Source organism: Daktulosphaira vitifoliae, unplaced genomic scaffold (assembly GCF_025091365.1).
Source record: "Daktulosphaira vitifoliae isolate Bord-2020 unplaced genomic scaffold, ASM2509136v1 Scaffold_1, whole genome shotgun sequence".
NCBI classification, from domain to species: Eukaryota; Metazoa; Arthropoda; class Insecta; order Hemiptera; family Phylloxeridae; genus Daktulosphaira; species Daktulosphaira vitifoliae.
The window spans coordinates 46,885,569-46,904,014 of record NW_026099572.1 but is presented as its reverse complement, the minus strand read 5'-3'; the positions used below and the strand labels follow the sequence as shown (position 1 = coordinate 46,904,014).

The following is an 18,446-nucleotide window of genomic DNA, read 5'->3' as shown; positions in this document are numbered from 1 at the left end:
TACTGATCCAAAAGTTATTTTTCGGCCAGTCATTTTCTTAAAACACCATTTTATAAGTTAATTAAATTAAAGTTAATTTTCTTAATTAGATCATTTTTTATTTTATAAGTTGATTAAATATGTATGTTACCATTAAAAAAAATAAATTTGGCACCTTTTAAGCTAAAAGGGATGACCCTGAAAAGTAATTATTAGATGATAAATCGAGAATTATACGTAACCAAAAGAAATAAAAAATTATTTTTCTAATATTATTTTTATTTTGCAAATAATCAAGTGGTTTCTGATACACCGATTATTCTTTATATTATAATAAATAGGTTTACATACTTTACAATTATTCATTGTAAAATAGCCTAAAAGGTTGATATTTATTTATTTTTTTATCAAATAATAGTTGTTCTATACCTTGCAGAGTCATTGTGCTTAAAAAATTAAAATTCTTAAGCTATTCAATAAAATCAAACGTAAAAATATGATATTCGATACGTACACTGTGAGTATATTTTTTGAAAGGCCTTTTAGGCATCACGGGCGAATACATTTGTTATTGTGACGATGTTATTACTTTGAAACTACCATGTGCAGCTACTTGTTTTTCATAAACTTAAAATATAAATAGTATTGTGTAGCACCGAAAAATAAAATTAATAGTAGTAATTTAAGTTACACAAACAAATATATGTCATCTTAATGTATCCTGTAATTATATAATACAATTAACTAAATCTATTTTTTTTATAAATGACATATGTATTTATCCAAGTTTTTCCAATTAGAAGAGTAATCTATTTTCATATGACCTAATGTGTTGTAACAGATTTGACCATTAGGGACATTGATGGCAGAAGTAAATTCACTACTATTTGTCTCGTCAAGTCGGTCTATTGATTCCACGTCACTAAAATCAAAATATAGTTTAAATTATTAAATTTATTTTAGTGGTTTTATATATAAATATATATTAAAATTTGTCAATTTTTACTCAGTATGATTTTTTTATTATTGATATAAATACTCGGAAAAAAAATATAGTTAAGACATTTTTTTTGTGGTTTCTTTTAGTTAAATGTTTTTTGAATAATATTTAAGTATTTTTAATACATTATACGGGTGTCAAATTAAATTTTTCATAAGGCTAATGTATAAGAGATGAACGTGAAATACACTTATATACTGATATAGATAATTCAGTTTTAAAATTGATTAAAAATAAATATGGTATTTTTTTAATCATAACAAATGTAGTTAATAAAGTGACAAGAGACACAAAAAAAACACAATATGGTAAAATTAATACCTTCTCAGCTTCGCATCGAAGCAAAAATAATTTTGTATTAGTGTTTTAAATTTTTTCGATAGTAAAATAAAGTATAAATTAGAAGTTAGTGTACACGGATTCAACCTATCCAATATTACCAACGTAGAAGTCATAATTGAAGACATTAATTAAGATATAATAATAATTAAGGTGTTCCCTTTATAGAATTTTTATTTTATTTTTTCAGACTATCCAAAACTTTCTGTAGGTCAGTCTCCTGTTTTTAGCTACGATATCAATTCTGTGCGATTATTAATTAATCATTCAGAATATTTTGAGGAGAAAAGGTTACACATTAACTTAATTAAACTTTTGTCTCTTTTCTTTTTTCGGTTTTACTCATTTATTTATTTTATTTTATTATTTTGGTGTTTTGCGACGCGTCTTGGAACCAATTAAGCGTTGTTCGATTAAGTGTGTTAAATACATTGCGATAAACTTTATAGTCATAAGATTATTTTTTTCTATATTCACAGTGCGTCGTGAATATTCTTTAATTATTGAATCGTTGGTCATATTACTTATTATACTTATCTTTTTATTATTATTGTGCTTACACTTCAGTATGTTATTTGAATTTTTTAACTTTGTCGATTTTTGTTGTATTTGTTTAAGTAATGATAAAAAAAGATTTTCGTTATTTATTTTTTAATATTTATTTTATTCAGCGGTTATTGTTGTTTAAAAAAAAATTGTATACAGCTGTTTTGGTTTTGCTGTGGCCAGTAAAAGACAATAGACCGACTGTGCTCGGCTTATTTTTATACAAGTATTATTTCTAAACATTGTCCTAAATATTGTTTTACATATTTTTTCTCTTTATTTTATATTTTATTTCGAAAATGGCTGAAGGTGCTGAGAAACTTACATCAAAGCAACCCAAGCGGTTGAGCATCGACCCACATATTAGTAAGTCTGTTTTTTCGCGACTCCTTCCTTCGGTACTACTGAGACCACAAAGCAAGGAAATAAAGAGGCGACACTGTCTGATTTTCAGTCAATCTTGGCCAATTTAGACCGAAATTTGAAGCGCTGTCTCAAACTGGCATTGGCCGTTTTAATGCGTCTAGTAATGAAAACTAAGAACAACGTGATATCATTGTAGTTTGAGAGAAAGAATATTCTTATGACAAAGTTATTAAGCAATCAATGTATACAATATTGTCTAATTCTAGTTTAGTTGATAGTCTTGTACTACCTATCTATTATGAGTTTTGTTTGTCTTTTGTATATAACTAGCAATTCTTCAAATAATATTTTTGTGTCAACTCTTATTTCTGATCAAGGTGCATCAGAGCTTTTAAATATCTCTATATTCCTCTGGATGGTAAAAAAAACATTTGATAATTTTTCAATGTGCTGTTTGAATGTTATTTAGGCTTGATGTGTCTTCTAACTTTTCTTGAGTTGTAAATTATTTGGTTTGTATTCCACAGTGGAATAACAGAACATGATTCAATACCTTATATCAATCAGTTTTAAGTCTGTAATTATTTATACACTTAATGTATATCTTGGTCGATTAATAAAAAAAATTATCTCTTTTTTCTTCTTCCTCTCCTTAATCCCAACTACTTGGGTTCGGCTACCCTTTTCCTAAATTTCAACTTGACACTATCTCCCACATCCTCTACGCTCACATCAGCTGTTTTCATATCGCATTCAATAACATCTCTCCATCTTTTTATTCGTCTTCCTCTACCTCTTCTTTCTTCAACATTCATCTCTTTTATTCTATCAATGTAAACTAAATACGATACAAAGAAGTATACATCTTATTTTTATACTTTTATTTTTGAAAATCAATTTTGGTGTATAATATTATACAGGACGATTCACTAAGAATAAGACTCTCATTTTCTCGGAAGCGCAACCAGGTTGGCAACCTTAATACTAAGTCGCCATATATGATATAAATTGTATTATTCGTTGTGGCCAAAATATAAATTTTACGGTTTGTAATCTTACAAAATAATAATCGTTAATGAGTTTTGGCACCCGCTTAATGATATATACGAGGTACGCTAGTAGTGTTCTGGCAACATAAATGAAGTTAAATTTTAATATTCATATGTTGTTTTTTGTGACGATAATAACGTCACGATACTATGCAGTTATAATGCTAAAATCTATGACACATTTGTTTTTAATCAACATAAATAATCCTTAAATGTGGTTGTATACTACTTGCAATAGTTGGATCGATAAATAAACCGAAAAAAATGTAAGTCATTAATCGGGCGTTTGGCATCAGAATGACTTCCCTGCAAAGTTAACGGACATTTATTTCTACACATAAGTTTTCATGAGACTATTACACAGTAGTTTTAGTGCGAAGTAATAAATGCTACGTCACATTAACTGGTTTTCACATACTTGGAAGGTACAAACAAATAATCAAGAAAATAAATGGTATTACGTCTGTGTCAGAAATCAAAATTTAAGTTAAACATCCAAAGTATTGGCTATGCGTTGTTTTTCCAAAATGGACACACATAGAAAAGAACAATTAATCTTCCAACAGTTTTAGTGTTCACTGGAGCATGACGTTCAAGTACAGCTAATTCGTATCCGATATTCGTTTTGTTCGAAAAAGACTCAAGACTGTATATTTTTATGTATTTGAACTATTTACTTGACTCTACTCTCTCAAAATTGCATTTTATTAACATTATTTAATTTAAACACTTCCTGTAAATAGTTAAATAACTAATTCATTGCAAAAATAAATAATAATATAATACAAATTTACTTTTCATTGTTTTATTACTTAGGAATATTTGTTGCTAGTTAGGAAATACTCTTAAAAAGAAAGAGTAATATAGATAAAATTCAAAAATGTATATGTAGAGTTGCTATGAAATAGACAATGCACATTACGTTTATTATCCTCCCAAATTAGTCAACCACACAACTTGTCCAATCTATTAATAAAAATGCTAATAACCTCTAAGATAATGATCAAATTATGGTTATCAACCAAAATAATTATTAAATTTAAAATCATATTAAAAACATCATCTTAAATAATTATTTATTTAATCGCAATTGAAAGAGTATCGAAATTAAAAAGAAATATTTTCAAAAAAGGTTTTTAATGTGAACACTATTTCATTTCATTTACAATGTACCTTTTAATAAGTAAAGTAGTTATTTCATTTCAAGACATTTCAAGTAAAAGATAGAAAAGATAGAAAAGAACAGAAAATTTTAGAGTTACACAAAGAAAATAAAGTAAATCGTTATAGAAGTTATCGTAATAAAAGTTGCGAATTTGAGTAAGCCAGTCTACAAATTAATATATAGAAAATAATGATGAAAAAGAAAAATTACAAAACTGTTATAGTTTTAATTTCAAACATAAACACGATAAATAAATACATCAATTCATCATATAAGTTACACATGAGAAATGCACATTATGTAAAGAAAGAGAGACACTTTAAATTTTATTTTCAGAAAGTCTAGTAAAATAAAATGAAATTTATGAAAAGCCCGTTGAATAATATTTAAACTAACTTAGTAAACTCTGACACACTAAGTTGTAAAATTGTTCAACTATAATTATTAAGTAAATTAGTCGTTGCCCACAGTATTTAAATTAATTATTATTAAAAGTGTCATTCAATATAAACTTTATAATGAAAAAAAAAAATTAAATTACTCATTGCCTACGCTCAATGAGGCGATGTCACGGGTCAAGGACCCAAGTATAATATTAAGAATTATAATTACAATAAATTTGACTTAAAAGTAAATTTTTATAAACAGCCTGTTGCACAAAGTTGCCTGTTGTTATCAGTGTCGACATAAAGTATAAAGCAATAATTTTTTCAGTTGAGAAGCTTGATAGTAGATCCCAAATGAAATTTATCAAAAAATGTTTGATTTTTAAAAAAGAACAACCAAAAGTTTTTTTATATAAATTTTTCATTTGTATTATCATTTGGCTCATACTTTCTAGTAATGAAAGTTTATTAAATTAAATTTGGTTACTCACAATTATACGAAAGTTAGTATAAAATTATTTAAACATTCTAATACATTTTAGCTTTTACGAGAAGCTGAGAAGGTATTAATTTTATTATGTGTTTTTTTTGTGTCTGTTACCACTTTTTCTCAGCATTCACCGAATGGATTTCTTTTAACAATACAAAAGATCACAAATCGTATCTAGTCGAAGACATTACCCTCAAAAATTGAAAAAATTTCCCTCGTTCCCCGTAAATGGGGGAAACTTCCAAAAAAATTACAAATTTAAAAATTGCTAATTTTCGAAATTTTTTAAATTTTTTTACTAAAAACTGCCGTAACTTTTTCAAAAATGAACATATCAATATAATTTTTTTTTTATAGATGCTTGATGTCCTTACCTATCATTTGGTATATTTTTTTTTGTAAATTTGACCCTTTATCTGCCCACAGGGGGGGATTTAAAAGGACAACTTTTTCAACTTAACTTTTGAAAATGTTCCGGAAGGTCTGACACTTTTATATATGTATCTTAAATTAAAGCTTATGTAATATACTTTAATTAAAAAAAAAAAATTTGACCTTTAGACTTGTCTTCACGGCAAAAATGGCTACCGAATGCTATTTTCGTCTGAAAATTCTCGATTTTATTTTTTATATTTTTAACTTTATAATGCTATAACTTATTGAAAAGTGTATGGATCAACACAATTTTTTTATGAGAAACAATATGTTTTAATAATCCCTTTTTCATTCGACGTACTTTATCTTAATCAGGATATTAATAAAGAAATAGCAGATCATGTAGCTTTTGGAATAATCCACCAATTTTTTAAAATTAAACACTATCTAAAGATTTGTATCGAAGCGTTTTTTTTTTATAGTGATTTTAATCACTGTCAGATATTATTATACTTGATCCAACTATGCCACGTCACCACTGTGCCGCGACCACCCTGTGCAGGGTTTTTAATTCTTATAAAATTTTCTATCTAATGATGTCAATTTCAAACTTGCAAGTTAAGCTAAAAGTAATGATACAAATTCAACTTTTTTTTATTATAAACTTTTTATTACAAAAACAATTTTAAAGGACCAAAAAAATAGGTTAAAATGTCATTTTGCACTGATTATTTTTAACATATTAAAAATCAAAATCATTAATAATGTGAAAACAAGTTTTTTTTGTTTTAATTTTTTTTTATATGAAAATACTCATTTTTACTGGTTAGTAATAATATCAAAAATTAGAAGTGAAAGAAAAAGTCTAATTGAAGATTTGAAAACAGCGCGAAAAGTTGAAAAAGAAAAGTATATTTTTGATGCTTTTGAGGAAAGTTCCATGTAGTCCAGTGTATTTATTCATATGTAACAAACAGTTTTTATTGAAAAGTATTGCATCAAGTCCTTTAAATTTTTATACGCATTAAAAGTAAAGAAATATACAACTACTTTATTATTTTTATAAATTCTCCGCATAAATTATTGAATGTTAATTTCATACTAAATTTAATTACTATAATTAGTATTTATTCATATATTATATTTTTAAATCAAAGAACCACTAATTAGAATATAATTAAGGAAATAGGAATTAATGTTGCTTTTGTAATTATCCAACAATTTCTTAGAATTAAACACTATCTACAGATTTGCATCAAAGCGTTTCTTATAATAGTGATTTTAATCATTGTCAGATATCATCCATACTTGTCCTATCTATGCCACGTCTACACTGTGCCTCGACCCTACTGTGCTACCGTTTTTTCATATAATCTAGAAATAATTATTATACAGGGTGGCCCAGCACTCACTGACAAATTAAATAACTTTTGATCCAGTTAATATTTTTAGCTGATTTTTTTTTTAAATATTAGTTATACGTTAGGTCTATAGCTATATCTCAATAATTCATTTTTTTACATTTTATTAAAAATATTAATTATTTTTAAATTTTAAATAAAATGTAAAAAAAAATCTAAGATAGCTATTTTGTAGAGTAGAATTTAAGAAAAATTATAATAAAAAAATATCTTATTAATATTCAGTAGTAAATATTCTGTAGCATTTTAAAGTTTGTGAAAATTTGAATTTTCATGTATTATTTTACGGTATTAAACATTGAAATACGTATTGAGAAAAGGACAGAAGAAAACACTATCTTTTCATGATTTCTATAATTTGGAAGTATGTAATTTTTTCCATGAAAATTACTTATACCTTTGAATGAGAGTGATAAGTAAATTCTTAAATCCTACTCTACAAAATAGCTATCTTAGATTTTTTTTTTTTAATTTTATTTAAAATTTAAAATTTAAAAATAATTAATATTTTTAGTAAAATGTAAAAAAAATAATTATTGAAATATAGCTATAGACCTAACGTATAACTATTATTTAAAAAAAAAATCAGCTAAAAATATCAATTAGATCAAAAGTTATTTAAGTTGTCAGTGAGTGCTGGGCTACTTTGTATGCCTATTGTTGACAAAAACCTCTCTAAACATGCCTCCTTTTAAAGTTTTATACTTACTATCAATATTTATATAATTTTTATGTTCATAAACGAGACTAAATCATTATCTATTAGTAGCTATTATCAATGTAAAAACAGTGTGAAGAATATAAGATAATTGATTCTTCTTTTTCCAATCATAAATTATAAGGCAATTTTTTTTTCTGGAGATTAGAAACGTAATAGGCTTTTATGCCCTGTTTTCAACGAAAGTGAATCTTTTGTTTATCGAAACTTGATATCAAACAAAAAAACTTTAAGAACAAACATGCTTTATGCCGTAGTCATTTATTTAACGATGATAAAAGATCATCTTACAAGACACAAATATCCTTAACTATAAGGATATATCTTTAACTGTATAGTTGATACGCAATTTTTATTCAAACTAATATTGATTTGTTTTTATCAATAATTTATTACACGTAGTGTGTACTTTAACGATGTATTCTCTACTATGCAGCCTTACAAGTTGGGTCTCACTTATAAGCCGTGACCAAGTACCAATAAAACAAGTAATTTGGTTTGTTATTGAGAATAATTAACACATTAAACTTATTTAAATGATACTAAATAATATATTTTAAAAAGTATTTTTATGGAGACTTGAATATTTTAATCACTTGGTGATGTCTATTATGAAAAGCCGTGTCAGTATTAAAAAATTTCTTTTGAAGCGGAATGAATTATTATATTGTTTTGTATATTAACTTAGCCTTATGTTTAATGTTGTAAAAAGTTTATGGTCGAATCTTAGTTAAATTAAGCTTACCATATATTTAGAAGTTTGAGTTTAAAATTTATTCTCTCGTTTAACATTTAGTTAACTCAATTGTAAATGAATTGTTTAATTAAAAGTTTAGTGGAATAAATAAAAAAATAAAGTTGCTAGTTAAAGCACTATATTCAGTCTGTAAAAATATACATAACTATTTAATTGGTAATATAGAAAAATAAAATTAAGATATAATAATGTTATTTAAATAAGGTACTCTAATGATTTAACTGTAGTAATAATTGATCGTGTGGCGATTATTATGTACATTATGAATCCATTAAAATAAATGTCTTTTTTTTCTTTTAGTAGAAGTAAATAGACAAAAAATAATACGTTTTCAATGTTTTACATTTTATAAAATGTAAATATAGTACTGGAACTTTCTACATCGACCACAGTAAAAGCTTAAAACTGTAACCATCAACCAAGAATGAAAAATATATAGGACCGTTGGGAAAAGCTCATCTGTACCGTGAACGCATAACTATTAGTAATTAAAACTTAATTAATAGCACTATTACACTCTTACTAGGTTACTAAGCTTCATGTTCAAATATTTCTAAATTAAACAAACTCAAAGATTACCATATTTATTATTGGTTCACATTCTTTTAAAAATGGTATAACTTTTTAGTTGTGTTTAAGTGAAAAAATATTAGGATATTAGAATTTTACATAGCATATTTATAATTTGTTAATAATCAATTACTTTTAACTTCGATGCGATGCTGAGAAGATATTAATTTTACCATGAAGTGATTATTTTTTTTTTTTTGTATCAGTCACTACTTTTTCTAAGCTCTCACTGGACAGATTTTTCTTAACGAAACGTCAAAAAATCACAAATCGTATCTAGTTGAAGAAATTGCCTTAAAAATTTGCCCTCGTTCCCCGTAAATGGTGAAAATCCCCCAAAACATTACGATTTTTAAAATCGGTAAATTTCGACATTTTTAAAAATTTTTTTTCTAAAAATTGCCATAACTTATTGAAAAATGAACGAATCAAAATAATTCTTTTTTATATTGAAACCATATATATTTTTCTTTCATTTTATATACATTTTTTGAAAATAAAACCCTTTATCTGCCCATAAGGGGGGATTCAATATAGAAATTTTTACGTTTAATTTTTTTTAAGTTAAACTTTTTCAACTCAATTTTTGAAAATTTTCTGGAAATATTGACACTTTTATTTAATCTTAAATTAAAGCTTATGTAATATACTATTCTATGAATAAAAAAATTTCGAGATATAGTGAACATGGTTATCATATTCAAAAATGTGCTCTTTTTGTGTTAAAATTCTTGGTATTGTATTTTAATTAATTTTAATATACCTTATAATGGGGTACACTGATTTACATTAATTTTATATAAAACTAATTGACATAGAATATTAAGTTAAACTTATTTCAATCTTTTTTTCTTTTGAGTCCAATAAATTAATTTTAACATTTGAATGAGCTTAAATTGCCAATTTTATGAAAAAAACGAATGCGTCAAATGCCTGTGGCATTGATTTTTTTGCAATTTTTCTTTAATTCTATTTGAGATAGAATTTTGCTTTAGAATAATCCATCAATTTCTTAAAATTGAACAATATCTATAGATTTGCATCGAAGCGTTTTTTATGATAGTGATTTTAATCACTGTTGAATTACATTTATACTAGTCCCATGTATACCACGCTCATACTGTGCCGTAACCCCACTGTGCTACTGTTTTTTTAGCATCAATTTGACAATATTTTTTGTTCAACTAACGAGAAAATCGACAAAGAAATATTTTGTGCTTCTAAGTTAAACGGATTTAATTTCATGGAAATTTTAATCATTCTTATCGAAATTTTCTCTAACAATAAAAAAAATATTGAGGTAGAATTACCTATATTTTTGATTTAGCATTTCGAAATCTTAGCTACTGTTTGTATTATTTGTCGTAAAACATTTACAAATAATTTTCTTTGGTATAGTTATTCAAGTCTGCATCCTCATTTAAGTACAAACTTAACTTAAAGTATAACTTACAAGGTGTACCGAGAAAACCGACGTTGTTCCGGTCCGGAAGAAACGTCGTACAATAGACAGAATTGACTAGACGTAGGAACGTGGTAGAAGTGATCGTATTGTTTGGTCAGTGGTAGTTCCCAATATTCATATACATCAGCTAAAAAACAATAAACAACAATTTTTGTTAATATTAATTTAAAATTTATAGTAAAATATTGAAATAATGTTACAAAAAAACTACGATTGTAACACATTGTGTTATGAAATAAAATTTTTATTTTCATTGTATCGATAATAAACTAATCACGTAAGAAACATATTTTTTTATGCAATGCTATGTGTGTTATTTTCTTGGCGACAATGGTAAATCTATAGCATACGACTAACGAGTATTGGTCATATATAAAATGACATAATTAACAAAACATAGGTAGTAATTATTTCCAGAAAAAAGTTAGTAGAACAATGAGATACAATTAAAATTATAATTCATCTAGAAGTTAATTTTAACAGATGATATTTGATTATTTCGAAATTGTAAATCGTAATAGTATATTATATAACTGATAATAATTGTTTATATTTTATTGAAAGTAATCATCTTTTAAAGTCTTAAATACGTTTGTTAAAAAATATATACTCGCAGAATTCTTTTCAGATATAATAAAATAAAAATTATACCTCTAAAGAAAATTGAAAGACATCAATCATGAACACATATTTGTCAAATGTTATGTTTTGTACATTTTTCAAAAATCAATTTTAGTACAGTCTAGTACGTGTGATTTTCGACGTTAAACCGTTTATCATAAAATATACATCATAAATAATTTTCCAAGAAAAATTTATGAAATATATTGCAAAGATATTTCAAAGTTTCTGTTTGGGTGAACCAATATTTAATTTATTTATTTAGAGCCAAATAATTAGATTAATATTGTTTTCGATCAGTTAACTAGGAACTTTTAGTATTTTGCATTATTTATATTCATCTTAGACAAATTCATGGAAACGACATGTATTGAGACATGGTAGGTCACTGGGATTAATTATAGAAGGCTGCGTAGAAGGTAAACATGCTAAGGGAAGACCACGAATAGAGTACACGCAACAAATAATTAAGAACCAAGGGCGTAATTCTTACAAAGAGACAAAAAGAAAGTCAAACAATAGGGAAGAGTGGAGAATTACCACAAACCAATCTCAGGTTTGAATACAAAAGAAAAAATATTCATCTTGGAAAAATATTGTAACGAGATTTTCATTAATTACATAATATATTAATGATAAATAAAACTGTTGCACATATTTGACTCTTCATGCAGTTCTCGCGTTTATCGTGAATATACGTTTTTATCTGCCATGTGAATTTCAAGAGCAATAGTGCCAAGACAAAATTTATTAAAATAAAATAATAATTAAACATTTAATTTTGTAGTAAGGAATTACCACATATTTTTATAAAATTTCAGGTGTGTTACCAGACCATCTTTTAAGAGATAAATGAAACACGAATTTATAAAATAATTTTTTCAGATTTTATGACTAATAATATTAAATAGAACACTCGTTATAATGAACATATTATTACAAGTGTGTACAAGTCTAAAAGTACTACTTAAGCACTTGAACAATTATTTCCCTGTAACATTATAGTCGTACAAAAAGAACCTGTTAAAGGAACGCGGCTGTGTGCTCAATAATAATAGTAATTAAAAAAATCATAAATATCGCAGTGGGAATAAATTAGAAATGAAATTGTAATTTTATTATACATTTGTTAAATTTTAGTCACTATTACGTGTATATATATTCATATCGGTAAACGGTTATAATGTTTGTGTCGTAACTTATTGGTAAATAAATGGCACAGAGAACTTTGAAATCAATTTCAAAGTGCTTTAACCTTTAGAATTTGTAAACAGTGAGAAAACTATTGATTTATTATTAAACCGTCTAGTCGTAATAATGGTATCATTACTCATATCAGGACTGAATGGTTTTGGCGGACACTGGTGATAGAATCGATCACTAACAATGTCTGAATGTGCTCTAGACTTAACTCTGGTTCTACGACCCGGTACATATATGAAATCCGACCTTGTTGACTCGGGGCCGGCTGCAGAAGACAGCGACACCACTTGGTCAGCCGAACAATCTGTCGTGTCACTTGAATGTCTCCAAGAAACTTCTCTCAAGTCCAAGTCCCACGGGTCCATGTACTTTCTACGTCCATGTGCAGTCTATTTGATAAAAATAATTTATACGAGTGCTATTAATATTATATCGACAAATAAATTATACATTATCTCACGATAAAAATGTCTATATAAATTGATTGGTGACAATGACCAAACGATTTCATCGACTAGGGGTATATTCTAAAAAATATCAATTTAAAATTGTGCAAANGTACTTTCTACGTCCATGTGCAGTCTATTTGATAGAAATAATTTATACGAGTGCTATTAATATTATATCGACAAATAAATTATACATTAGCTCACGATAAAAATGTCTGTATAAATTGATTGGTGACAATGACCAAACGATTTCATCGACTAGGGGTATATTCTAAAAAATATCAATTTAAAATTGTGCAAACGTGTCCGAATACGATACATTTTTTTATGGATTTGTTAACAACAAACACTTAGTTATGCGATTTGTTGTTGAATGGGTAAAAACGAATTTTGTTAAAATTTAACAATGATTTTTAGTCAATTGTACGCTCTAATTTAAATAATAATCTCAGAGTAATAAAATAGTATAAGAGTTAAATTTAGATTCATTCAAAACCTAGAGTTCAATTTCATGATAATTTAAACTATGAATAATAAACGTTAAAATGGGGAAAAAAAATCTAATATTGGATTAATCAATCAAATTGAAAACCGTTTTTTATTTAAAACTCAATAAAGTACTTACACTATCATAATAATGATAAATGTGTTTCCTCTATCCAATTGGTACATAATTTTAACTGATCAGTTTGTAGATTGAATTAACGAAAATATTTACTTACTGTAATAATGGACGATGAGTCGGACATTGTGTCAGTGGCTGATTTGTCTTTAGGATATGAACACGCGACCGATACAGTAGAACAGAGTTGGACATGCGGTGGAAAAAGGCGCGCAGGAATATACTTTCTTCTTTCGAAATCAGCTCGGCAATGTTTAATGTGACCAGCGTGAAAAATCAACGGTGGAGGAATAATTGGAAGTATAAAAAAATTCCTCTACGTGTATTTTTCTATACCATACTCCTACTTAAATTACAAAACCCTACAATGTGTTTTACTTAAATTGCAACAATCCACTCGACTCTTTGGGCATTCCGTTGTTACGACCGCTATTATAAATATTTCGGCTACAATATGATCCGTACCAGCGTTATTGTCATGTATTAGTATACACACAACAAAAGTATAATGTACATTCATTCATGTTATGAGAATGCGTTGTATAAATTGTATGTTATGAGTGTCACGTGATCATAAAATAATATACAAACGTTTTACTGCAAAAATAATAATATATTAATAAAAAACAGTTCTTTTGTTTTTGTATTGACACATACAAATAATTGTTAAACAATTTTCAGCGATTAAACAACAAAAGACACTAAAATATTATGATTTAGTATTATTCGAGTGAACAAAAATTTGATTCTACAGTATACTTATTGAGTATTTTACAACGAACTAGAAGAATATCTTTAATGGCGGTTTAAAGAAGTAGTTCATTTGAACTTTAAAATAATATAAAATTACTGCTTTTATCAGCACTTGTAATAAATGTTTAACTAAAAAGTTAATTACTATACCCCTAAATTTGTTTTATTCTTTTTTAATTTTTAAGCTATTCCATTACTTATAATAGTTGTCTTTGAACAAAAAGTTTTACTCTTCTAAAATGAACTCGGCAACAAATTAATTATTGATTTTTATGTCGTTGTAAAATTGTTTTCATTCAAGTAATAATTTAATGCACTTGGATTTACTTTCCAGGTGCATTTTGATATAAGTTCATATGACAAGCACACCGGTACAAAATATAAAATGTTATTTGTCGTCTTTAGTATTTATAAAACGCTAACTGTACATATTATATAAACTTGGTTTTAAAGTTAAGGCAATGTTGTTATTATCTTCAAACTCAAAAACTTTGAGAAATTAATCGCATCATTAATTTAGTAAAACTTAACACGTTCAGCTGCTAACTTCAATTTGGATTATTTAGTATCAATTTCATAAAACTCTACAATTATTTTTATTTTGCATTTAAACGAATTGATCGTAAAAAATGTATTTAATTATAAAATAATTGTGTGGGAACTTTTCCTGATAAAATAAAATATGTTTTTATAAAGTGTGAAAGGAGTGCCAGCGTTGAGTGATATTTTGGACCGCGTGTAAAAAAAATGTCAATTACGAGGAAATGGAAAAACAGAATCATGTGTCAACTCGAGAAAATATTCGCGACTAGCTGTCAGCCTACAAGGCGTCGCATAAGAATGTCGGGGAATCATTATTGCCCAACCGTCAACAGAAAACAGCTCAAATACGGTTCGCTGTTAGTTTTTTTCATTTATCTTCCTCACCAATTCAGAATATTAATTGTTCTCGGCATAAAAAACATCGCCAATACTGATAATCTGAGCAAAATATTTGTCGGACGCTATGCCGACTTCGATTTAGGACGTACACTTAAAATACAGAGTGATTTTCTTAACTATGCCTCACGCAATATCTAGAAAAATATATAATATTATAATCAAATATATCATACAAAGTTAATTATATCCTATTTTATATTTAAATATTATATTTAATTACAAAAAAAAAAATTTGTTTCTGTCTATTCCCCTTAAATTGTTATCGACTTTAATTTTTTAAATGGAAACATATACGGTCGTTTTTATAGCAACAGTGCAGTGTATTACAGGTTTTCATAATGATCAAAAAACAAATTTGAATTTTACTTGTTTTAATATAAGAGGAAATTTTACTTTTGTAACATTCAATAAAACTACAAATCTATCAAAAAAAATGCAATACAAAATATATTCAGACACTCAATATTATTTTTTGTGTAAAAAATAATGGAAAATATGTGTAGAAGTTCTAAGCGATAATATATTTAACCATCAAAAGACTAGAAAATGATTATTCTAATAAAATGATTGGTCGATAACAACTGTCGGACCAGTATTTTACTAAAATTATTAACTTTTTAATAGAAAGACTAGCGATATAATGTGGGTCTGTTTATTTTTATTTTTAGGTATTAATGAACCGCAATATTCTTCCCGCCTTGTTATAAAAACACTATTATCTTTTTAAATACTATTCCAAAATTTGTTATAGATCAGTTATTTTTCTAATTGGTAAGTTAGTTAAACATATAATTTCCATTAAAAAAACTAGAGTTATTAATAATTTAGAGTGGGGAATAGGACCAAATTGTTTTCTGAAACGTATAGAATGCTAGTAGAGTATTACATATTATAGAACGTAATACATTATTAACTACTGAAAAGAAAAATTTATCGTTTATATTTTTAAAGTTACTACGTGGTACATAATTAAACAATCAGTCTATATACTTGAAGCATAATAATTTTAGTCTGCCAAAGTATTTATACAGTTTTTAGTTTAAAAAATAAATATTTTTACCCTTTCTGAAACTTTAGAGAAAATTTATACCCTCCAGAAAAGGCGGAAATAATTATTTTAAAACAGAGTATTAGGGTTCTAAAACGGGTTGGTATTAGAGAATATTATATATGAACAAAGACCTAACCGTTTACAAACAACGAAAGTTTAATGACTCAAATCTATTATACTTGTTTACTTGGATTTATTTTATAAAATATAAAATAGAGTGCAGTTACATGTATTCCATAAAAATGAATACATTACATTAGATGAGTAGATACAAATGAACGATTACGTTACATTGAATGTTTTTTACTGTGCATCTTTTAACATCTAAACATTGCTTTGCTGAAAGATCATACGCTGTAATATTTAATCTTCTAAAGTATACCAAGTAACGAGCTGACTTTAGTATTCTGTAGTAAAATGTTCTTATTTGTTGTTACATTTTCCACGTATTTTTTAATAGAGCTTAGAACTAAAAATTATAATATTGAGTTACATTGGTAGGTATTTGAAGTTATATAACTATACAGAATTGACACAATTTAAATATTATATGTATAGATATAATATTTATAAGATTCAGTTATGAAATTTATCAATTTTTTCATTTAAAAACATGAAATTTAAAACAAATAAAGGAGTTCTTCGCTTAAGAATTTTCTTTTTCGGTCAATATAGGATTTAAACTAGTTTAGAGGTATTATCAATACAATAATATTAAATGAAATAGCAGATTACTTCTTAGAAAAAATTGAAAAACTCGAACATGTATAAAACACATACAAATAATAACAAAAATGTATAAAATGTATTCTTTGATATTATAAATTATTATTTAATAATAATTTATATACAATAATCACATGTATTATAAGTGTTTAGTACCTAAATTAAAAAAATAAATTACAACTCAAAATTTAATTAGACAATCTAATAAAAATATGTCTAATAAATTAAAGTAGTAAATCCACGAGAATACCATTTATATTTATTTTTTAAGAGTTAACTTTATTCATCCCAGTGACAAGAACTTAGAATGTGATTCAGCTAATTTAAGTAATGTATATTAGATAAAATCATTAAAATAATCGACATTGTAGCATTGATCTGTTTACTTACAAACAACTATCTTGAAAACTTACTTTGAGTCAAAGAAACGCGAGTTTTTACTCGATGTTTATTTTACCTTTACCTGAGATTGGGTGAGAGCAGTTTTTCTGTAAAGAATTCTATGTTTTATCTTTGGGCGTTTTGTTGTCAAAAGAAAATAATTTGATATACTGCACTTGTATTTTAAAAATACAAGGTATGGGAGTAAAAATAAAAATAAGCCTATTTTATGTAAAAATTAAAGTGTATTATGCTTACGCTGTTTATACTTTATGTGGACTTAAAACACAAAGAAACTGTTAATTAGAAAATAACACTAAACAAATTTTTGGAGATTCTTAATTAATTCAATTGTTTCTTTTTGGCTTATAATTTATAATATATAGGTATATAAATAATTGTAAGATTTGGTTTAGTCGCTATATTTCCCTATTGTTTAATATTCAAAGTAAATTTTATTTTTTTGAGACAAATGATTGTAAAAATTAGATTTAAAATTTTCAGTATTAAATTTAACGAGATAACTCCATTAGCTGTTATTAAATTGAAAAATAAATAATAAAAGTGATAGTTTTAGGTCATTATATATTTGATGATGCAATAATAAAAATATATAAAAAAAAAAAACATTTCAACACAGTTAATTTACTCATAAGAAAATTCATTAGTATACTAACCGTATAATAATATTATTTTTATACTAATTTGTAACTATAAACTTAACATACAATATATTTTAATAGTAATAAAGAATTCTTTTGATAATATTTTTATTATTGAATAAATAATGTACACTTAACGAGCGATAGAAAATAAGATTGAAATGTATACATTTATCACAGGAAAGACGTAGAACAAAACAGTCATGTCTGAGAAGGACGGAGGTAGGAAATTTAATAGCCACATTTCAATGAACCATGTGACCAATATATATACTTAAAAAAACGTAATGGGAAAATTTTGGAATATAAATAAAACATAATATTACTCTACACACAGTTCAATGAATATGCAAGTGATTTTGAAATCTTGTACGTCAGTCACTCGAATAGAAATTTGCTATTCAGGCGGC

The 18,446-nt window shown here is 26.0% G+C and overlaps 1 protein-coding gene across 1 annotated transcript; it reads right to left on the bottom strand.

Annotated features, from left to right (window-relative positions):
• Positions 1–479: 479 nt before the first annotated feature.
• On the bottom strand, positions 480–15,333 carry LOC126897260 (uncharacterized). Its single transcript, XM_050670753.1, has 4 exons — positions 13,622–15,333; positions 12,578–12,839; positions 10,615–10,753; positions 480–901 (listed from the first exon to the last, which is right to left on the bottom strand). The coding sequence occupies exons 1-4, from the start codon at positions 13,646–13,648 to the stop codon at positions 739–741; spliced, it is 591 nt and encodes a 196-aa protein (XP_050526710.1). The 5' UTR covers positions 13,649–15,333; the 3' UTR covers positions 480–738.
• Between the last annotated feature and the right edge of the window lie 3,113 nt (positions 15,334–18,446).